General features: G+C 47.7%; 1 protein-coding gene across 1 annotated transcript in view; it reads left to right on the forward strand.

The window, feature by feature from the left end:
• The first annotated feature begins 5,291 nt into the window (after positions 1 to 5,291).
• WNT3 (Wnt family member 3) overlaps positions 5,292 to 23,265 on the forward strand; it is a 91,115-nt gene continuing 73,141 nt past the window's right edge. The window contains exon 1 of the mRNA XM_065422514.1: positions 5,292 to 5,371. Within this exon, the coding sequence (XP_065278586.1) occupies positions 5,292 to 5,371 (80 nt within the window). The remainder of the gene's footprint in view (positions 5,372 to 23,265) is intronic.

Consider the following 23,265-nt stretch of genomic DNA (forward strand, 5'->3'; position numbering starts at 1 on the left):
CTGCACAATATTATCCAGAGAGGACTTCAGAGTGTCCCCAGACCAAGAGAACTGCACATGGACTTGCACTCCAAAGACTAACAAACTCAGACTCTGGGTATGTCCACCTGGAGCTAGAAGGTGACATACCCATGTTAGCTTGATGACAGTTAACATACAATGAGAGCTAAAAATAGAATGCAACCATGGCGGTGCAAGCAGCAGAAGGGGCTAGCCATCCTGAGAACAATCCCATCTGAGATGCTAAGGATGCGCTCGGGTGGCTATCACCTCCCATGCTTTGTGCCACTGCAGCTACACTCTGTGTTTAGCATACTAGTTTGATCAGAGCTAGTGTGGTTATGTCTTCTCAAACTGGAAATTACATGTCCAGCTCGAAGTGTAGACATACCCTACATAAGACCCATCTGGGAAGCAAGTTCTGGCGTGGAGAGCCCTCTACTGGAAATGCTCTGCCCCCAGAGGTTAAAACCGATATACTGTGAGCACATAGCTGATTGCTGTTGTCACCACAGCACACAGGGAGAGAAGACCCTCTCGGGCAGTGAGAACCAGAGTTTTGAAGATCTAGGGAAATGGGGATTTGTCTAATGTGCTCTGTGGGGGTTGATTTCTAAAGCACATCATAGAGTCATAGACTTTAAGGCCAGAAGGGACCATCGTGGTCATCTAATCCGACCTCCTGCACATCGCAGGCCACAGAACCTCCCCCACCCCCTCCAGTAACAGACCCCTAACCTCTGGCTGAGTCACTGAAGTTCTCAAATCATGGTTTGAAGACTTCAAGTTACAGTGAATCCACCATTTACACTAGTTTAAACCAGCAAGTGACCTGTGCCCCATGCTGAAGAGAAGGCGAAAAAAACCCAGTGTCTCTGCCAATCTGACCCAGGGGAAAATTCCTTCCCGACCCCAAATATGGCGATCAGTTAAACCCGAAGCCTGTGGGCAAGACCCATCAGCCAACACCGGGGACAGAATTCTCTGTAGTAACTCAGAGCCCTCCCCATCTAGTGTCCCATCACTTATTTCGGGGGATATTTGCTGCTAGCAGTCACAGATTGGATACGTGCTATTGTCGGCAGTCTCGTTAGACCATCCCCTCCATAAACTTATCAAGCTCAGTTTTGAAGCCAATTAGGGTTTTTGCTCCACTGCTCCCTTTGGAAGGTTGTTGCAGAACTTCACTCCTCTGATGGTTAGTAACCTTCATCTAATTTCAAGCCTAAACTTGTTGATGGCCAGTTTATATCCATTTGTGCTTGTGTCTACATTGGCATTTACCTTAAATAGTGTTGCACATTAAATGGTCCATTTAGACCCTGCTGGTGCACTTTAACCAAGTGCTGTTTGAAACAGCTATGTTAAAGCACATAGGGAACCTTTAGTGTGCACCAGCAGGGTCTACATGGTCCAATTAAAGCACAACATGTTGGTGAGCTTTAGAAATCAACCTCCAACACAGAGCGCATCATTCCGCTGTGTAGACAAGCCCTATGAAAACACATTGAAAATGTGAGCCTTCAGATAACAAATTCTGGCCTTAAAAATCTTCCCAAATAATTCCATCTGAATGACAGAGGAATGCAAACAATACAGCCACTGACTACATGAACTAGAGCAGTGGTTCTCAAATGGTGGGTCGCCAGGGCTGGTGTTAGACTTGCTGGGGCCCAGGGTCGAAGCCGAAGCCTGAACCCCACTGCCCGCGGCCAAAGCCCAAGGGCTTCAGCCCTGGGCAGCAGTGCTCACGTTACAGCCTCCCCTCCCCTGGGGCTGCCGCCCTTGGGGTTCAGCTTTGGGCCCCCCACCCAGGGCAGTGGGGCTCAGGCTTCGGCTTCACCCCCCCCCCCAGCCTGGGGTAGCGGGGCTTGGGTGAGCTCAGGCTTCAGCCCCCACTCCTGGGGTCTTGTAGTAATTTTTGTTGTCAGAAGTAGGTCACGGCACAATGAAGTTTGAGACCTCCTGAAACTAGAGGAATCCACTGCAGGCTCCATGACAAGGAACTCATACATTTCAGGCTGACAGGCACAGAGAACTCAGGAGCAGAATGGATACAAGGAACTCTTATGGAACCCAATCAAAAGCCCATCAAAATCAGGGGAAAGACTTCCATTGACTTCAATAGGCTTTGGACCAGATTCCATGGTCTTCACAAATATGCTTGTTATTCATCTTTAAAATGCTGCCTGTGGCACAGTGTGATGCCGCGCAGTGGCCAATTCGAGGCTGTTTGAGTACCTCAAAGGCTCCACTTCCTGTGTATCATGGCCTCTTTCTCCAGAATACAGTCATGATGAAACCTGCCAGTCTTCATGGCTAGTCAGTTTATAACACGTGGACTGTTCCAGGAGAAAGGTTTGCCTTGATACCAAACACCCCCTCTCTCTTCCTGATCCTTTCATTCCAGTCCCTCCCCATCTGCCTAACTGTTCCTGGGCCAGATCTTGATATTCAGATATCCAGATCTTGAGGTTCAACAAGGACAAGTGCAGAGTCCTGCACTTAGGACGGAAGAATCCCATGTACTGCTGCAGACTAGAGACTGAGTGGCTAGGCAACAGTTCTGCAGAAAAGGACCTAGGGGTTACAGTGGACAAGAAGCTGGATATGAGTCAACAGTGTGCCCCTGTTGCCAAGAAGGCTAATGGCATTTTGGGTGGTATAAGAAGGAGCAGTGCCAGCAGATCAAGGGACGTGACCATTCCCCTCTATTCGGCGTTGGTGAGGCCTCATCTGGAGTACTGTGTCCAGTTTTGGGCCCCACATTACAAGAAGGATGTGGAAAAATTGGAAAGTGTCCAGTGGAGGGCAACAAAAATGATTGGGGGCTGGAGCACATGATTTATGAGGAGAGGCTGAGGGAACTGGGATTGTTTAGTCTCCAGAAGAGAAGAGTGAGGGGGGATTTGATAGCTGCTTTCAACTACCTGAAAGGGGTTTCCAAAAAGGATAGATCTAGACTGTTCTCAGTGGTGGCAGATGACAGAACAAGGAGTAATGGTCTCAAGTTGCAGTGGGGGAGGTTTAGGTTGGATATTAAGAAAAACTTTTTCACTAGGAGGGTGGTGAAGCCCTGGAATGGGTTACCTGGGGAGGTGGTGGAATCTCCTTCCTTAGAGGTTTTTAAGGTCAGGCTTGACAAAGCCCTGGCTGGGATGATTTAGTTGGGAATTGGTCCTGCTTTGAGCAGGGGGTTGGACTAGATGACCTCCTGAGGTGCCTTCCAACCCTGATATTCTATGATTCTATGATCTCTGTTCAGTGACAGACTGTCCTAAGTAAACAATGGGCAAGGTCTTCAGGATTTGGCTCTACATATGTAGTTAAACTTAATGCACCCATCACCATAGTATGCATATTTTGGAATAGCATCAAGTCCCCCTAACTCCACCATTTATATCCTTTAGTAAGCTGGGTTGTTCATGCTTGGTTGTCTCCAAGAGAGACATTTCCAGACATACTAAAGGCTTCATTAATGAGCCCTAATCCTAACCCTAATGAAAAGCTAAGAGATGCGTGTTGTTTTGCCTTCTGAGGATGGAAGAACATCAGAACCACAGACCTGGCAGCAGAGCAGAAATGGGTGAAGAGCCAGTGTACGGTGCATAGCCTGGGGAGGAATGTCCTCTCACTGATGCATGATGCCTGGTAAATTGGCCAGAGAGAGAGGGAGTTTGGTATCAAGATCGAGTAAGTTGGTCATGGAGATGTTAGACCAAATGAAGCTTGCAGGGGGCAATACACTATCTCTGGGCCAAAGCCTGCATTCTTACTCATTGAACTCATGGAAATGAAATAAAGGCTGCAGGATTTGGCCCAGTGCATTTCAATAGTTATCTATGTACAGAAATGAGTTTGGCGCCAACAGCCTTGGGTTCTGGGGAGAAGTCTTTTAAAAGCAAGCCCACACATTAGGCTGCCTGAGACCAGACCCCATATTTCTGTTATTTCCACTTCCCCGTGATCATTGGTTTTGATGTCTGGTTATAAGGAGGCAGATCTTCAGCTGGTCTAAGCTGGCACAGCTCCATTTGAAGTCAGTGGAGCGATGCAGATTTACACGAGTTGAGGATATTACTGACTGTTCCTATGTGTTGTTTGTGCTAAATCACCCTGTCACCTTATTCTGCTGACACACAGGTCACTGTCAATAAAGCACCTCCACTGTCACTAATGAGGTGTCCTTATTGGTCTTTCACTGTGTCTGTTCAGAACATGGGCTCTATGCATTGGAACTGGGCTAGCTGGTGAGGAGTTGTGTTTTCTCATGACAGTAACTTATTACTTTAATGATACTTTACCCTACTACAGCATCTTTCATCCAAGGATCTTTGAGGCATCACTGCCATTCCCGTGTGGTAAGTGTTGTTATACCCATTTTACAGGTGGGTCAACAGGGACACAGAGACAGGAAGTGACTTTTCCTAAGGTCACACAGTGGGTCAGTGGCAAAGTCAGGAAAAGAACCGAAAAGTCCTGAGTTCCAATTGCCCAGCTCCAACCATTGCACCCCATGCACTCCCACTTAGGAGCCCTGGCTCCCAGCCCCCCCTGCTTTGACTACTAGGCACTGATTCCTTGATTTAAGGGTTAACTAGTTTGGGGCATGCAGTTATTTAACTTTAAAAAAATAGATCAATTGCAAAGCAGCACAACTAATTCTTGCAGCCTTCCCTTCCTGAAGTTCTGCTTCCCCACTGTGAGGGGTTTATATTTACCTCCATCGCCAACTAAATAGGTCATTTTTCCCTTCTCCACCCTGAGACTGAGAGAAATCAGAAATATCCTTCTTCCTTACCTTAGAGTCTCATCACGACAAGCCACGTGCAGGAGCAGTGCACCCGGGTTCCTAAGTGAACTTAAAAAAAAAAAAAGAAAGAAAAAGAAAAGAAAAGAAAAGAAATCTCATTATCCCAGCAATGTCTCTCGCAAAAGGGTTTCTCTGTGCCCTTCCCCAGTGAGGGCTAGGAACAAAGTTGTGGGGCCGAGGGGGGGGGTGGGGGAGGGAATGACTGACAGCCCTGAACTATAGAATCATCCCTTACCTTAGGCCATGCAGTCTGATTGGCTGCCTGCTGACATCCCCAAGCCCTGCACTTTTTAATAGAAGCTTTTGGATGATCTACAGGGGGAAAGGCTTGGAGAGGTGCGTTTCTGACAAGAGAGAAAGTCATTCTGCACTTCAAGGGACTTTGTTTGACTGTTTGGGGTGGGGGGATACTTCATTTTCACCCTTAATGTTTTTCTGAAAACTTCACTGAGGTTTTCCCTTGCACCAGTCTGGACTAATGGATTACCACCTGCTTGGATTAATTTTATCTTTTCTCTTCAGTGGCACAAAGGTCTTAGCCGGGTACCCAATTTGGTGGTAAGATTTCCCCCTGAGTTTTTATGATTAATTAATGGGTTCATTAATTATTAGAGATGGGGTTTGTGTGTGTGCATGTTCCTTCCTTCCGACCCTTAGTTCTTCTGAGCTAGCCACAATTGCGTGTTTGGTTCCAAACACAATTTCTGTAGCTTTGCCTGGTAATTCATTAAACATTTCGGGGTTATTTTTAAAGGACAATGTATAGGTTTATCCCTGAACTAATGGAGATTTCTCCAACCCCCTTAATTCTCCAATTTCAGCCATTGTAGTTGTGTTTAAAATAAATATACAAGGATGTATTTTTATTCACTGTGCAATATAATTTTCATCTGTCACAGGACTCTGGCTTTTGTTCGTAGGCAGATTTCTCCTCCCCTTCTTATTAAATACTGCTCAATCCATTATTATTTTTTAAATTCTATTTTCTTTTGGACTGCTGCAGTTTTGGGTCTTCTTTCTCTCCTTTTGTTTTATTCGGTCATTCATGTGAATTTAGTCCAGAAAATATGCAGAGGACACAAATGACACTCGAGAGAAATTTTATATTGCAGATATGTCCCTTATTTTCTCTGACCAAAAAATAAATGAAATCAGTTTTATCTTAGAATGTGGCTAATTGACCTGTATTATTCTACCTTTTAAAAATAAACACATTAACAAAATTTAATCAAAGGTTAGAGTCCTCCTTGAAGAACAGAAATGCAAAACAAAACAATCATGAGTCACTTGAAGATAGAAGATGTTTACTACAATGTATAATATAGTACAATATTTCAGTCAATTTCTCAGTTTATCGCATATGATTTCTCATTGGAACAAGTCTCCTATGTCTCTATACAATGTAGGTAGGGGACTGTGTATGTATGGAACCATGAGGCAGAAACTAGTTATGTCAAAATACTTTAATTATTTTCCCCCTTCCAGAAAAGCTTTTTATTATTAATTAATTAAATCCCTTCTGTGCAGACTTGGTGATGCAGAGAAGTAGGCTGGAGTGAACTTGGAAATGGACTGCCATGTCTGGGGAAAGAGAAAGGGGAGCGATCATTAAACAAATCTGTTAATTATCATGGGGATTAAGAATGAAAATTTCAATTACTGCAGTCAAAGCATGTCTAATAATGTGACTATGAGTATATAATTTCTAATCCTTTAAAAGATACGCAGACTCCTTAAAACGGCTAAATCTCAGCCTTTGCATTTTTTTCCCCTGCAAAATAAAATTCTCCACCCTGATCACGAATGCTGAACTTGAGGGTCTAAGCCTGGCGTAGGAGGTCCACCAAAATGAAGACCTTGTCAGATTCCTTTAGACCCTTCTCCTCCTCGTTCAATAATCAAGACTGTGAAGCAATGCAGTGTGCGTCTGGAGAGGGGGGTGCCCACTGGGGAGCACTGCTCAGAGTGGCTGTATCTAAAGAGAAAAAATGCCGTTGGAGCTGCACAGGATGATTGGACTTTGTTGTGCAACCAACTGTTCGAGAATCCAATTGGGTTCTCGCCCTGAATGAGATTCTGACATAACTCAGTTAGGGTTAAATGATTGAGTCAGGAGGCATCTGCTGAGACTTTCATACTGAGGAATGAAAATCCCCTGGAAGAGATAGATCTGTTTTCCTTCTCAAGTAGAGGTTTCTCCCTTAGTATGAGTCTTCTCCCTGTTGGCAGAGAAACACACCCCAGAAAGTGCATTCCCCAGGCCCTTGGCTTCCCCGGGCACAAATAATACAAACAACAGGCATGTTTTCTGGTCACTTACACAAACATGTTGGGCTCGGCAAGCAGTGACAATGGGCGCGGAGAGGGTTAAACAATCAATCAATATAGAACTTGCCTACGATTCAAGTAATCTGAACCCTGCATAGTTTAGGAGAGCCCTGTTCCCTGGTAGTGCTCAGAGTGCTAAAGGAGCCTCTGCCACACAGATATGATGGGGTGACTGAGTCTTAAAATGGGGGCGGGGAGACAAAGTGGCTAAAGCTTTGGAGAGACTTTTTCCAGGCTGAGTAGCAGCAGGCAATGAGTATCTGGAGCAAGGACTCCCTGGCAGTTTGAGGATTCTCGCTGCTAAGACCATGCCTTCCAAAGCAGAGGAAATAAATGACAGCTCCAGATCTAAGGCTCCAGTTCAGCAAAATACTTAACCACACTCTTAATTTTAAGCATGTCCTTAAGTCCCACTGAAGTCAAGTGTTTAAATGCTTTGCTGAACTGTGTTCTAATTTACTATGCAATAGTGCCTGCACTGAGAAGCACCTTTAAAAGGCAGCTGCTTCCTTTTAAGCTCTCCCTCTAAAATACACTCACAAAGTACCCAGTGACCTTTAACTATAGACCAACCTCTATGAGATGAATAATTGCTAGACCTTCAGGTAGGTGCTTGATTTGGGTTTCACCGGACCTCAAGGCTGCGGGTGTAGTCATTCTAGAGCAACCCCATTGGGCATTTTCCTAGCCTGTGCTGGAATATTTGCCTCTAAGACTACATTCCGCTTCCATCTGCAGTAGGCCAACCCCGCTGATGTCAATGGGGTTGAGCCAGTATAAATGGGGGCCAAACTGGATCCTATTGTGTGCGCAGAGTGTGTCAATGTAGGCTAGGAAAATACAATAAGAAACAGAGCCAAAGTGAATAGTAGGCAGAGTCCAAGGTCTCTAGAACAATTCTGATTCTTCTGCAACTCAGCTAAAGGATTCAGTTCGGGTTGGAAATAAACCAATATAATGTCGTCCAAACAAGGAATAAGAATACAAAAAGATAAAATCCACTGAGGGACTCACATGTCCCAAAGTTTTGTAACACCTAGGCCTCGTGGTAGCAGCTGGAAAGACATGATAGATAGGGTCTGTCCAGGTTTTCCCAAGATTGTCCCTTCTTTTAATGTATCCATCCTGAGATAACTGTAAGGGTGGTCAGTACACACTGCCAGCTGTCTAGTTTTATGGGCTCAGGATCATCCTGGATGTCCTGGTTTTTTGTACCTCAGAGAGGGCATCCCTAGATGTAGACGATACCTCCCAATATCTGGAGCTGTTACAGTCTATAACAGCCACAAAAGAGCCAGTCAGAAGAGTTGAATGATGGAGTATTCCCAAAACCAGTCTATTGAGTCAATAAGGCACATACTAAAATTGAGTCCAGTATCCACGTCTGATTAATGAATCTTCAAAGGCTTGATCCTATAGTTCTTACCACAGCAAATCTCCCCTTGCAGTTGATGGTCACTCTTGCACTAAGGGCTTCAGGACTGGGCTGTTGGCCTCTCTTTCTAGAAATTAACATGAGAGACAGGGCAGGGAAATTGGGATGATTTTTCAGTCTGCAGAGTCAAACCCAGACCAAATGTTGGTTGGGATCCATGTTCCATTTTATCTGAGATTCTGTAGTTCTCTGGGATTGAGGTAAATGGTTCCAGCCCATATGCATATAACACACATTTTATATATAAACCTTTCTGAAAAAGGCCCTGATTCACCAAGGTTCTTCAGCATGCATGAAACATTGGAGAGAATGGGAAGTAAATGGGACTACATACATGCTAAAGTTGGGTCTCCTTCCCACCCACCCACTCACAACAACTATTTAATAAAAAGAGAAAGTCCTACCCCCAAAAGTTTACATTCTAAATAGACAAAACAAATTGGTTGAAACAATAATTAGAAACAGAATAACAAAACACCTGGATCATGTTCTGATGGGAACTTTAAAGGAAAATTGTGTCTCACTAATCTCTTATAATTCTTTGAACATGTCAATAAAATAGTGGAAAAAGGAGAACCCATTGGAGTTTACCAGTTGAATTTATTTAGACTTCCAAAAGGCATTCAACTAGGTCCTACACAAAAGGCTACTAAAGACGCTAAGTACTTACAGCATGAGAAGCAAAGTATTATCATGGATCAAAAAATGGCCCAAGACAGAAAGCAAAGAGTAGGATGAAATGGTTAATGTTCAGCATGGAAGAAGTTAACAATGGGGGCCTCAAGCTTCCATACTAGTACCTGTGTTGTTTAATACATTGATTAATAATCTGGAAAGAGGATTGAGCTGGAAGAGGGCAAAATTTGCAGATGATTCGAAGTCATTTAGGTTAGTCACCACCAGAGAGGAGTGTGATGAACTTCAGAGAAACTGGACCATGCTTGGTGAATGGGCAACATCTTGGCAAATGAAAGTCAGTGTTGATAAATACAGAGTAATTCACACTGGAGGGAAAAATAATCTACTCACATATTTTACAGGGTTATAAATTAAGTGTATCAACTCAAGAAAGAGACCTGGGTATCATTGTAGGCAGCTCAGTGAAACCTCTTCTCACTGCGCAGCTGTGGTCAAAAATACAAAGATGTTAGGATCCATAAGGAATGAGATGGAGATTAATACATAATATTCTAATGCCATTCTATAAAGCAATGTTGCAGACTCACCTTTGAAGTGTGTGCAGCCCAGGATCTCCAAAAGGCTATTGCAGAATTAGAGGGGATTCAGAGAAGAGTGATTAGATCATAGAATCATAGAATCATAGAATATCAGGGTTGGAAGGGACCTCAAGAGGTCATCTAGTCCAACCCCCTGCTCAAAGCAGGACCAATTCCCAACTAAATCATCCCAGCCAGGGCTTTGTCAAGCCGGGCCTTAAAAACCTCCAAGGAAGGAGACTCCACCACCTCCCTAGGTAACGCATTCCAGTGCTTCACCACCCTCCTAGTGAAATAGTGTTTCCTAATATCCAACCTGGACCTCCCCCACTGCAACTTGAGACCATTGCTCCTTGTTCTGTCATCTGCCACCACTGAGAACAGCCGAACTCCATCCTCTTTGGAACCTCCCTTCAGGTAGTTGAAGGCTGCTATCAAATCCCCCCTCATTCTTCTCTTCTGGAGACTAAACAATCCCAGTTCCCTCAGCCTCTCCTCATAAGTCATGTGCTCCAGACCCCTAATCATTTTTGTTGCCCTCCGCTGGACTCTTTCCAATTTTTCCACATCCTTCTTGTAGTGTGGGGCCCAAAATTGGACACAGTATTCCAGATGAGGCCTCACCAATGTCGAATAAAGGGGAACGATCACGTTCCTCGATCTGCTGGCAATGCCCCTACTTATACAGCCCAAAATGCCGTTAGCCTTCTTGGCAACAAGAGCACACTGTTGACTCATATCCAGCTTCTCGTCCACTGTGACCCCTAGGTCCTTTTCTGCAGAACTGCTACCTAGCCATTCGGTCCCTAGTCTGTAGCAGTGCATGGGATTCTTCCGTCCTAAGTGCAGGACTCTGCACTTATCCTTGTTGAACCTCATCAGGTTTTTTTTGGCCCAATCCTCTAATTTGTCTAGGTCCCTCTGTATCCGATCCCTACCCTCTACTGTATCTACCACGCCTCCTAGTTTAGTGTCATCTGCAAACTTGCTGAGAGTGCAGTCCACACCATCCTCCAGATCATTAATAAAGATATTAAACAAAACCGGCCCCAGGACCGACCCTTGGGGCACTCCGCTTGAAACCGGCTGCCAACTAGACATGGAGCCATTGATCACTACCCGTTGAGCCCGACGATCTAGCCAGCTTTCTATCCACCTTACAGTCCATTCATCCAGCCCATATTTCTTTAACTTGGCGGCAAGAATACTGTGGGAGACTGTGTCAAAAGCTTTGCTAAAGTCAAGGAATAACACATCCACTGCTTTCCCCTCATCCACAGAGCCAGTTATCTCATCATAGAAGGCAATTAGGTTAGTCAGGCACGACTTCCCTTTGGTGAATCCATGCTGACTGTTCCTGATCACTTTCCTCTCCTCTAAGTGTTTCATAATTGATGAAGATGATGAAGAGCCAGGAAAAACTTTTATATGAAGAGAGATTGAAACAATTAGGATTGTTGCCTTAGAAAGGAAACAAATAAGATATAAAAATATATATAAAATATTGATGGGTCTAGAGAAGATAGATCAGGAAGTTCTGCTCTCCTTGTTTCATAACACAAGAGCAAGGGACCTACTGTGAAATTAAAAGGTGGGAAATTCAAAACTAATAAGAGAAGATATTTTTTCACAGTTTGTAATTAGAATGTGGAACTCACTGCCACAGAAAGTTGTTGAGGCCAAGATTCAAAGAGAGATCGAATATTTATATGGATACCAAGGAAGTCCAGAGTTAATGAAAATGAATGTTGTGGAAGGGATATGTAAGCTAATCTCTAACTATTAGAGACCAGGGTGAGACCTAATGTTGGGAGCAAGATACTGGGCTAAATGGACCTTGGATCTGACGCAGTCTGGCAATTCATAGAATCATAGGGTCGGAAGGAACTACAAGGGTCATACAGTCTAACCCCCTGCCAAGATGCAGGATTTCCTAGGTTCCCAAGAAAGACAAAGGGTGGGAGGGAAGGTGACTTACCCAAGGTCACACAACAGATTAGTGGCAGAGTAAATAATAGAATTTCCTAATGCTCCCAAAGGGTTAATACTTAGGTCCATAATACAGCTCTTTCTAGTCCTTAGGATTGGGGCTATTATGAAAGATCTCCTGTTATTACTCCAGTGAACCTGAAAGCTGACTCATGGGATCTGAAAATGACTCCGCTTGCATGTGGTGTCTTGAATTATTAGTTATTAAGCATTGACTCTGGTGCCAAGGCAAGGAAGTGAGGGCGTTACAGGCGTTCTCTATACCATACAGCTGGGAATTGCTAGCTAACAGATACAGTGTCCGTAGCAGAAGGACCTTGGCAAGGTGTGATGGAGCTCAGCTGCAGTCCACTGGCATACAGGCCCCATGAGAAGCCAGATGTGACATCTGCTGCCCCAAACAGCTTCCAGCTAAAGATAAAGATGGAGACACAGGGAAACTCAGAGGTGGTAACAGTTAACTCACTTTCTGGGGTTGTAACAGAGTGGAGGGCTTCATTCTCCTCTCCCTAACACCAGTGTGAATCTGGCAGTGCAATTACAGCAGTGTGAGAGAAGACTCAGTCCTGGGGGCTTTGTAGGGACCTGAATGAGAGCTGGCATGGGGGTGGGAATGGGAGAATGAGATCAATAGTTTAATTTCCCTTGTGTCTCTCATTGAATGTCTTTCATCAGACCAGGGATTTGTCCCCCAGTACTTGTTATGCTAATGCAAGTGAGATTAAACGATTATGAAACAGATACTCCTGTAATTAAAGCGTCAGCCTGGGACTCTGGAGACCTGAGTTCCATTCCTGGTTCTGACACATATTCGCTATGTGACCCTGGGCAAGTCACTTACCCGCTCTCTCTCTCTCTCTGCCTCGTTTTACCATCTGTAAACTAGAGATAATAACCCTTCCTTTCTCCTGCCCTCATTCTGTCCGGTCTATTTAGACTGTCAGCTCTTCAGGGCAGAGACTGCCTCTCGGGATAGATCTACACTGCAGTTAAAACCCAGGGCTGCCCTGTGTCCCAAATGTCTATACCTCAATTAAACAGCCCCTTAGCGTGAGCCCAACTCAGCTGATACTGGCCAGCTGCAGGAGTTTAACAGCAGCATAGACATAGTCCCCTTGTCTCTGTTCAGCACCAGGGCAACTGCTCCATAATTGTAGGGCTGATGCAGGCACCGAGTTTGGTTTTTCTGTGTCAGAAAAGCATTTCTTGAGCTCTTGTTTTGATAAGAAACTCCACAAACTGACGTATCACGTAGACTTTGCACGGGGGAGAAAAAGTCAGGTAAATTTTGGGATGAGCAGCTTCCGACTTGAGAGTGCCCCTGGTAGGATCGTCCACTGCCTGCCAGTTCATAGAATCCTAGAATCTCAGGGTTGGAAGGGACCTCAGGAGGTATCTAGTCCAACCCCCTGCTCAAAGCAGGACCAATCCCCAACTAAATCATCCCAGCCAGGGCTTTGTCAAGCCTGACCTTAAAAACCTCTAAGGATGGAGATTGCACCACCTCCCTAGGGAACTGCTGCAGTGTCAGGGTCCGTCTACACAGCATTTTGGGGTGAGCCTCCCAGGCCGGGTCCACAGACGTGGGCTAGCCGGGCTCATGCTGCCACTCTAAAAATACCTGGAGAGACACGATTTTGAAGTTGCAGCTCAAGCTCTAAACTCCATTCTCACCCTAGGCTTCAGCGCCTGAGCCACCACATCAAAGCACTGTCGACACAGCTGTTCTCAGAGTCCTCGCACGAGCCCCGCTAGCTCAGCTGTGGGCCCAGGCCGGGCGGCTCACTCCCCTGGGTTCCAAAATGCTGTTCCAACTTCCGTGTCACTGCCCTGGGCCACCAAAGGGAGAGCAGATGTTGCCACATAATTCAAGACATGGAGTTCTCACACGACCAGCAAGTGAAGTGACTCCAAATCCATGCAGGCAATGGCGTGGGCAGAGGGGCAGTCTAAGGACCTGTATTCATAGAGTTATGTTCAGATGCTCAGACGCCCAAATCCATCCATCAAAACCTCAGGACAGAGTCCTTGGCAAGCCTGAGCCAGCTTGGCCTAGTGGATGGGGCATGTTCCTGGTGCTGCCACTGACCTACTGTGTGACCTGAGCCAAGTGACCGGCCCCTATTTCCTCTCTGTCTATCAGCTCTGTTTGGACTGGGAGCTTGTCCGGCAAGGGGCTGTCTCTCATCGTGACCAGTGCCGAGCATAATGCAGCCATGATCTATATGCTCCTGGAATATGCACAATAAATTATCATCCTCGGGAAATGAACTAGGAACCCGCCCACACTGACTACACGGTTGTGCTTTCAATTATCGGGCAGTGACAGTGAGAAAAGCAATTGCGCAAATGTAAAAAGCAGCAGAGGGTCCTGTGGCACCTTTAAGACTAACAGAAGTATTGGGAGCATAAGCTTTCGTGGGTAAGAACCTCACTTCTTCAGATGCAAGTACCTACTTGCATCTGAAGTACCTACTTGCATCTGAAGAAGTGAGGTTCTTACCCACGAAAGCTTATGCTCCCAATACTTCTGTTAGTCTTAAAGGTGCCACAGGACCCTCTGCTGCTTTTTACAGATTCAGACTAACACGGCTACCCCTCTGATAATTGCGCAAATGGCACCCTCTTTCCTTGTCCCCTCCTCAGATGAGAGCCACAGCTGCTGGCTTTACTGGCACAAACAAGTGCCCACACTCCTGCCACTCCAACTAGCCCTGCCAGGGCTCAGCAGGGTTGTCAGAAGCAGAACGACCGCTCGGCTGAGCTGATGTGGAATCACCGAGGCAGTGACATAGGGAATCCCACAATGGCGCTTCGAGTACCGCTACCCTTGGAGCTGGGTGGGTGATTCCCAGTGCGAGGAGACACTCACACTAGCTCTAGTCCAGGCAGTGAGCTAAAACGAGAATGTAGGTGGTGGAAGGAGCTTGTTGCCCCGAGTGCTTATGTAACGCTGACAGACCCTGGTCATCGGCAGGCAGGATTGAACCAGGGACCTTTGGAGCTTAGTGCACGAGCCTCTACAGCGCGAGCTAAAAGCCAACCGGCTCTTCGCTAAGGCTGTCGAGCAGACTCATTTTATCTCTTTCTTTAAGTGTTCTCGGCACCACTAGATGGGCCAGAGCCTCACCCCCGGAGGTGTGTGGGTCACACTTACCCAGCCGAGACCCTCGGCACGTACTCGGACGGTTGGCACTGCCACAGCTACACCCTATTTAGGGGATGGGAGCTTGATGAGAGCTAGCTGGGAATCCCACACCAGCTCCCAGTGCCGATGTGCCCTTCCGGTTCTGTAAATCTGGCCACGCTGCACTTGACCTAACGCAAAGATTTCATTCACATTTGCAAAAGCAGACACTGATTTGGGCTGCCTGATCTTCCTGGGTGCTGAGCCCCGGCAGCTCCTCCCAATATCAGCTCAGCCCCTCTGAAAATCAGGCCCAGGTTATCTCACGTTGGACTTCCAAAAACCAGGCACCACTTGTGAAACTGTTGTTTTAATGCGTTAATGGACTGGCAGATTCTCCAATATCTATATCACCCGCTCTCGGCCAGTATAGGTCTCTGTCCCCCTGTAGTGGCTAGTCCACATATAAGGACAAGAGCCTCCTTCAGATGCCAGCTACAGGTATGAAGCCTTCATTTTAAGTAAGGCACATGCACTTAGGTCTCTGGTTGAAGCCCTATTATAGGGTTATGACTATGTAAAAAAGCAGAATGTCTATCAAAATGATATGCTTTTTATAACCGATATTCCATTAACATAGTCTAACGGCTGCAACTAGATTGTGCTCGGTGTTAATTCCCTGAGTTATGGCTTATTAAGCAGTTCAGTGACTAATATTCATTCCCACTGGTGACTGTTCCTTGGCTGTGGTGAACTGAGGGGGAGTCAGGATAGTATTTAGTGGACAGGCCTGGAAATACGCTGGCAGTCTATCTTCCCTGCCGTTGCTACCACCACCATCTGTGCGGTCCCCATCCTGTGGTTAAATAGAAGGTTCCAGAGCTGTTGGGTCTTGACCCGTCCCAAAGCTAACCACTTAACTGGGCTTGAGGTTCCGTAGCTGTATTGCAACATACAAACTATGACCTGAAAAGAATGTTAAGTTCGCAAAGTCAAGCACCCAGAAGTTAGAACTGTCAGATTTACAGTTCCCAGTGCCACCATAATTCATCCCCCTTGTGTGTAAGCATTTTGATACTAAACTGGGAGGAGTGGTAGATATGCTGGAGGGTAGGGACACGATACAGAGGGACCTAGACAAATTAGAGGATTGGGCCAAAAGAAACCTGATGAGGTTCAACAAGGACAAGTGCAGAGTCCTGCACTTAGGACGGAAGAATCCCATTCACTGTTACAGACTAGGGATCGAATGGCTAGGAAGCAGTTCTGCAGAAAAGGACCTAGGGGTTACAGTGGACGAGAAGCTGGATATGAGTCAACAGTGTGCCCTTGTTGCCAAGAAGGCTAACGGCATTTTGGGCGGTATAAGTAGGGGCATTGCCAGCAGATCGAGGGACGTGATCATTCCCCTCTATTCGACATTGGTGAGGCCTCATCTGGAGTACTGTGTCCAGTTTTGGGCCCCACACTACAAGAAGGATGTGGAAAAATTGGAAAGAGTCCAGCGGAGAGCAAGAAAAATGATTAGGGGGCTGGAGCACATGACTTATGAGGAGAGGCTGAGGGAACTGGGATTGTTTAGTCTGCGGAAGAGAAGACTGAGGGGGGATTTGATAGCTGCTTTCAACTACCTGAAAGGGGGTTCCAAAGAGGATGGATCTAGACTGTTCTCAGTGGTACCAGATGACAGAACAAGGAGTAATGGTCTCAAGTTGCAGTGGGGGAGGTTTAGGTTGGATATTAGGAAAAACTTTTTCACTAGCGGGGTGGTGAAGCACTGGAATGGGTTACCTAGGGAGGTGGTGGAATCTCCTTCCTTAGAGGTTTTTAAGATCAGGCTTGACAAAGCCCTGGCTGGGATGATTTAGTTGGGAATTGGTCCTGCTATGAGCAGGGGGTTGGACTAGATGACCTCCTGAGGTCTCTTCCAACCCTGATATTCTATGATTCTATGACAGCCTTTAATTACAGGGTCACCTGCTGCTTTTCCCACAGGACCCCTGCCTCAGTCAGTTCTCAGGAGGGAAGGTGCCCACTAATTGGGCAGCTAGTCAATATTTCTTTTTAGCCCATTCAATCAGTGTATGGCTTTATTTACTGTCCACCATGCAAACCCTGCTCTGCATACAAAGTCATTCCCTCCTCATGGGTGTTTCTGTAGTGCCATCACTCTCCCACTGGAGAGCGGTGAGACGGTACCGTTGTCCTCTTTGCACAGGAGGAACTGAGGCATAGGGAGCTAGATTCACACAAGGACTAAGGCACCCAACTGCCACTTTAGGTGCATAAACCCCAGAATCAGGCCCCACTGGGAATCCCAAAACTCCTGCTCAGCTGCTGCCAAAACCTGTCAGCATCTAAACTCGCTCGGAGCCTATATTTTACAGTAAAAGCTCCCTGTGAACCTCAGTTGCTGTCTCTGGGTATGCACAATACAGCTCCTCACCAGACATCCAGACGCCCAAGTCCCAGAGCGATGCACGAATGGGGGAAGATAGGCGTTCCTCCATCTAACACGCCTGCGGGACCAATCCAGTAAGCATGCTCAGAGCTCACCTGCTGGATGAACCCCAATAGGGAAGCTTACATATGGCAGCAGCAGACACCTGGGAAGTGGGAGGCCTCTGGCTCAAGTCCCCCCTCTACCTGAAGTGGAGAAATGATTTGAAGTGGGGCCCCCACCTCTCAGGTGAGTGTCCGAATCACTGAGCTATGCGATAGTCTGATATGGGGCTGCCTCAATCTCTCCCATTGAAGCTGTTCCATTGTGGAGAACTAGTGGCCGGCGCTGTGCAGGAGGTCGGACTAGATTATCACAATGGTCCCTTCTGGCCTTAAAGCCTCCAGTGGAGGGTTTACAGCTGAGAATCCCAAGCAGAGAGGGGCAGGGCTGAGGACATACCCTGCATGTTGGCACCTCCCACTGGCTAGCTTAGGCAGCTCCCTATATACATGCTGGCTTTTGTGAATCGCTGTCTACGGTATTAATTTTATAGGGAGCCTGGCTGCAAACACAGGCTTTGTGACTCACAGTGATTTTCTAATTGCCTAAAAGTTACAGGGATTAAGGTCAAAACTGTCAAGTGTCCACTAACTTCGGCCAAACTTGAGATCCCACGGACTTGAGTTTTTAGAGCACCTTGCACTACACAGCACTTCCCGTGTTCAAAGCACAGCTCGCAGTGACCATCTCCGGCAGCTGTGGTGCTCAGCACGTCTGCAAATCTGTGTAGCTAATTGTGCGGCCGCTGGGGCCAGAAGTGGGGGCCCCCTGGGAAAAGTTTGCTGTAAGTGGCTTGGCCAGCACCACACAGGGGCTCTATTGTAGCAACAGGGACAGGCTCCACTTCTCCAAGGCGTTAGTCAGCTGCCCTAACCACAAGACCTTCCTTACTCCTCCAGTAACCCCCAGCCTCATTCATCCCGCTCCTTCCAACTTCTACAACAAATGAGGCAGGATCCTGCAGACAAGAGCCTCCTTCATTACACAGCCCTGATTCATTCCCAGAGCACCCAACTGCCGCTTTAGGCATCTAAATCCCAGAATCAGGCCCCACTGGGATTCCCAAAACCCACACTCGGTTGCTGCTGAACCCTGCAGTTGGCTAAACATGCTCGGTGCCTGGTTTTTTGCAGTGAAAGTTCCCTGCAGGCCTGTTTCTGCCTCTGGCACCCTGTGCCAGGCATGTGGACACCAAAGGCCCAGAGCGATGCATGAAGTGGGGGAAGATAGGCATTCCTCTGCCTAACTCGCTTGCAGGGCCCAATCCAGTACACGTGCTCAGAGCTCACCGCCTGGCTTAGCCCCTATAGGCAAGTGTACATGCTGCAGCAGTGGCCCTCCCTCCTGTCAGCCCAGAGGTTAGGGTGATGTCAGGAACGGTGGGTCTTGCCCCGGATCCACAGGGCTCTGAGGAGCTAGTCAGCTCCAACCAGCCACCCGGTGACCTGCTAACAGTCGCTAGGGCAGAAGCTGGACCCCACCAGAGCACTCCAGTCCTGGAACCGAAGTGGCAGGATGCTGGGGCGCCTGACTGGGTCACAGCTTCTCTATAAACCCAGCACAGCACCAGGAAGTTGTCCAGGGAACTGGGACCCCCCCGCTCCTGTGGCTTGACTCCTCCTGTCCGACTTGTGGTTCCAATCTCTGGTTTGACTCCTGCCTCTGATCTCCTGGTAACCTGACCCAGCTTGACTCTGGTCACCTATCGGTGGTTCTGGTCTCAGTTTGTCTGCCCCTTCTGATCTCCTGGTAACCTGACCCAGCTTGACTCTTAAGCACATAAGAATGGCCAGACTGGGTCAGACCAAAGGTCCATCCAGCCCAGTATCCTGTCTACTGACAGTGACAAATGCCATGTGCCTCAGAGGGAGTGAACCTAACAGGTAATGATCAGGTGATCTCTCTCCTGCCATCCATCTCCACCCTCTGACAAACAGAGGCTAGGGACACCATTCCTTACCCATCCTGGCTAATAGCCATTAATGGACTTAACCACCATGAATTTATCTAGTTCTCTTTTCAACCCTGTTATAGTCCTAGCCTTCACAATCTCCTCAGGCAAGGAGTTCCACAGGTTGACTGTGCGCTATGTGAAAAAGAACTTCCTTGTATTTGTTTTAAACCTGCTGCCTATTAATTTCATTTGGTGGCCCCTAGTTCTTATATTATGGGAACAAGTAAATAACTTTTCCTTATTCATTTTCTCCACATCGCTCATGATTTTATATACCTCTATCATATCCCCCCTTAGTCTCCTCTTTTCCAAGCTGAAGAGTCCGAGCCTCTTTAATCTCTCCTCATATGGGACCCGTTCCAAACCCCTAATCATTTTAGTTGCCCTTCTCTTGACTCTTGTCCTGGGACTGCAGAGCCTGGGTCTGACTGCTAGGGCTGGCTGCCTATGACCTGGCCATGAAAGGTACTCACCTGGGAAGTGGGAGACCCCCTCTGCCTGAAAGGGAGAAAGGCTTTGAACAGGTATCGGCCACTTCTCCCATGAGTGCCCTAGCCACTAAGCTATGGGATATTCTGATGCAGGGCTCCCTCCAGCTTTCCTGCTGGAGCTAGTCCAGGGAAGAACAATTGACAGCGTGTGAGCATGGGACTCTCCAACTGGGAGGTGAGAGACATGGGACCGCACCCCTGCTCTGATCATGCCGATGATTTATTCATACATTCAACAGGAGAGACTGAGGGAGCCCCACCCAGAACGCTCTGGAGCCCCGTGGAGAGAACGCTCACCTGAGAGGGCAAACCCCTGCTCAAAGCCTTCGCCTCCTCCCCAGTTACTCCCGGGGGCTTCTGCACCTACACATTCCGCGCACAATGTTTTAAAATTCTGCAAAATGTATTTGTCAAAGTAACACTACATAATCACGCCGGTTTCAATTATTTTGGTAATTTATTTCAAAATACCTGTCAGCAAGTAGGTCTGTGGCAATACAGACACACACAAAAATTCCCCCGGGGTAGAGAGTTAAAGAAACCCCTTTGACAGCCCAGTTCCTGTTTCTCTGCCCTCCATCACCCACCCAGAGTCCAGCCGGGAGGCCAGAGACTCACAACACCTCCCCACCCCAGAGCCCACCTCCGGGGCCCCCCCAGCCAATACACCCAAACCCCTCCTCCCCAGAGCCCAACCACAGCCCCCCCAGCCAATACACCCAAACCCCTCCGCCCCAGAGCCCAACCACAGCCCCCCCCAGCCAATACACCCAAACCCCCTCCTCCCCAGAGCCCAACCACAGCCCCCCCCCCCAGCCAATACACCCAAACCGCCTCTGCCCCAGAGCCCAACCACAGGGCTCTCCCCCAGCCAATACACGTGAACCCCCTCCACCCCAGAGCCCAACCACAGCCCCCCCCAGCCAATACACCCAAATCCCCTCCACAATAGAGCCCAACCACAGCCTCCCCCCCAGCCAATACACCCAAACCCCTCCTCCCCAGAGCCCAACCACAGCCCCCCCCAGCCCAGATACCCGCACCCTCCACCCCCCCTCCCCGAGCCCAGGGATCCAGCGGGGGAAACAGCCTAATGCAGCCCTCTCCTTCCCTCAGGGCATGCTGGGAACTGCAGCTGCCAGGAACCCTCTAGCCCGCTCTCCCTTCCCCCCGCAGTGTCTTCTATCTTCACGCTGGGCTCTGCCGAGTCCTGTGGCCCCTAGTGGTGGCTAGCAGCACTGCAGCCCATTTCTGGGGGGGAGGGGAAGGAAATTCTGCATGCACAACATTAATTTCTGCAAAATTCTGCATTGCGCAGTGGCTCCGAATTCCCCCAGCTGTACCCAGTGAGTACCTAACCCTGGGCTAATGGTTAGGAGGGAGGTGTCTTTCTTCTCCCCTGCATCTTGTCAACAGTGTAGTTCTTGACGCCAGCAGAGGGTTCACAGGTGGGAAGCCCAAGCAGAAGGAGGCAGCTTGGACTTCCAGATCTTTCTCTGTGAGAGGAATGGGGCCTGGCATCTCCCATTGGCTAGGTCAGGCAGGGAGCTGCCTAGCCTGCTGGCCTTTGTGTCTCCCATTCTGAGGCACTTCTCTTCCCATTCATTGGATAGGGAGCCAGGGCACCTAACTTGGCTCTGGGAATCCCTGTGATTTTTCTAGACACCTAAAAGTTAGGTGCGGTGACATTCAGTGTCACTTCTCCAATGTTCCTTTGTGAATCTAGCCCTGAGAGCCTAAATCCCATTGGCTAAATCCCTTTTGCAAATGAGATTGAGGCTCCTGGAGCAGTCAGGCAGTGCAGCGCTTAGCACAACTAGATCCCTTGAAAAGCTGGGCCTCAGATATTAGCTTCTAGCCACTGAAAGTAAGGGCTTAAGTTGTCCTCCCTTTTGCAGGTGCATCTTTGGCTCTGGATGCAAATCAGAGTAAGTAAAAGCACTTGGCTGGATCCACAAAGGGACCTTAGACTCAGTTTTGCAACGCCTAACGTTTAGGCACCCTGCCAGCTAGCAGACTCTACTGCCCTGAGGTTGGCACCCAGGCTCCCTGTACGATGCAGGATGGCCCAGAAACTCCTTCTAAACTCCTTAACCTGCTTCCTCGACCTGCTGTCTCCTCCCAATAATGAGAGTCCCTCATTCAATTAGGGGACAGAAACAATGTGGCCATGTGACCAATTACAGCTTCCTAACACACAGTGAGTATCAAAGCCTCACATTGAACTAACTGTTGGGATCCTTCTGTGAAGCTAAAATCTCATCTTCACCATAGTTAGCTCACCAAAGAGAGGAAGCAGTGATCTGCTCTCAGAGAGAGGTGGGATTTGTCAAACTATCCAGCCTGCATATAAACCCCAAACACCTGCCTAGCACTTCACGTTCAAAGCATTTTACGAATCCTGGGCCTTCACCTCACTTCTGGCAGAAACTGTCAGCATTTTACAGTGGAGGAAATTGCAGCAGAGAGGTGAAGTGACTCACACAAGGCCACATGCCATGTCAGAAGCCAGACGAGAACTTAGAAACTAACTTCTATTAGTCACAGAGGAGCCCCATTTTTCAAAGTTGGCCTCTCTTTTTCCAGTGTGTTTTGACTAGAGGTGCAATGCGGGTAGGTGGACGCTCAGGTTTGCACCCTGCAGTTCGCTTTGGGGGTGTGGTGAGGCAGTGTTGCCTAGTGGGGCTTGGGAGATCTGGGCTCTGTACCCTGATCTGCTATCTACTTGCTGTATAATGTTGGACAAGTCGCTTCACCTTTTTGTGCCTCTGTTTCCCCTCCCACCCTTTATCTGCCTTGTCTATGTCAGTTGTAAGCTCCTTATGGAGAGGTTATTTCCTACCTTGCATGTGCAGAGCCCTGTGGAGTCCGGATCTCAATCAGAGCCTATAGCTGCTGCTGGAATACAAATAATCAATAACAATAAGAAATGTCAAGTATCAGAGGGATCTGTAAAAAGTGTTAGTCTGGATCTGTAAAAAGCAACAGAGGGTCCTGTGGCACCTTTAAGACTAACAGAAGTATTGGAGCATAAGCTTTCGTGGGTGAATGCCCACTTCGTCACCCACGAAAGCTTATGCTCCAATTCATCTGTTAGTCTTAAAGGTGCCACAGGACACAGCTGTATCAAACGCACACAGGGGCAGAGTCTCTGGTGTCTTGCACCCGTGGAGTCATTTATACCAGTGCAAAGTGGCTGTGAAATGCTGTCCGGGTTTGGGAGTGAGTAAATGACTCCATAGGAAGCAGAGCTAAAGAGCCTTGGTCCTAAGTTATCAATTCATGCTCCTCTAATACCAGCGGCAGGAAGGAACCGGTGAGCGATCCCAGCGCTGCAGACATTGTGGCCAACTACCGAGAAATTCTCCTGTGGAAAAAGTTTCGTTATAAGGAAGGGTCCAGTGTAAT

The sequence above is a fragment of the Emys orbicularis genome, chromosome 25 (assembly GCF_028017835.1).
Source record: "Emys orbicularis isolate rEmyOrb1 chromosome 25, rEmyOrb1.hap1, whole genome shotgun sequence".
In the NCBI taxonomy this organism is placed as follows: domain Eukaryota; kingdom Metazoa; phylum Chordata; order Testudines; family Emydidae; genus Emys; species Emys orbicularis.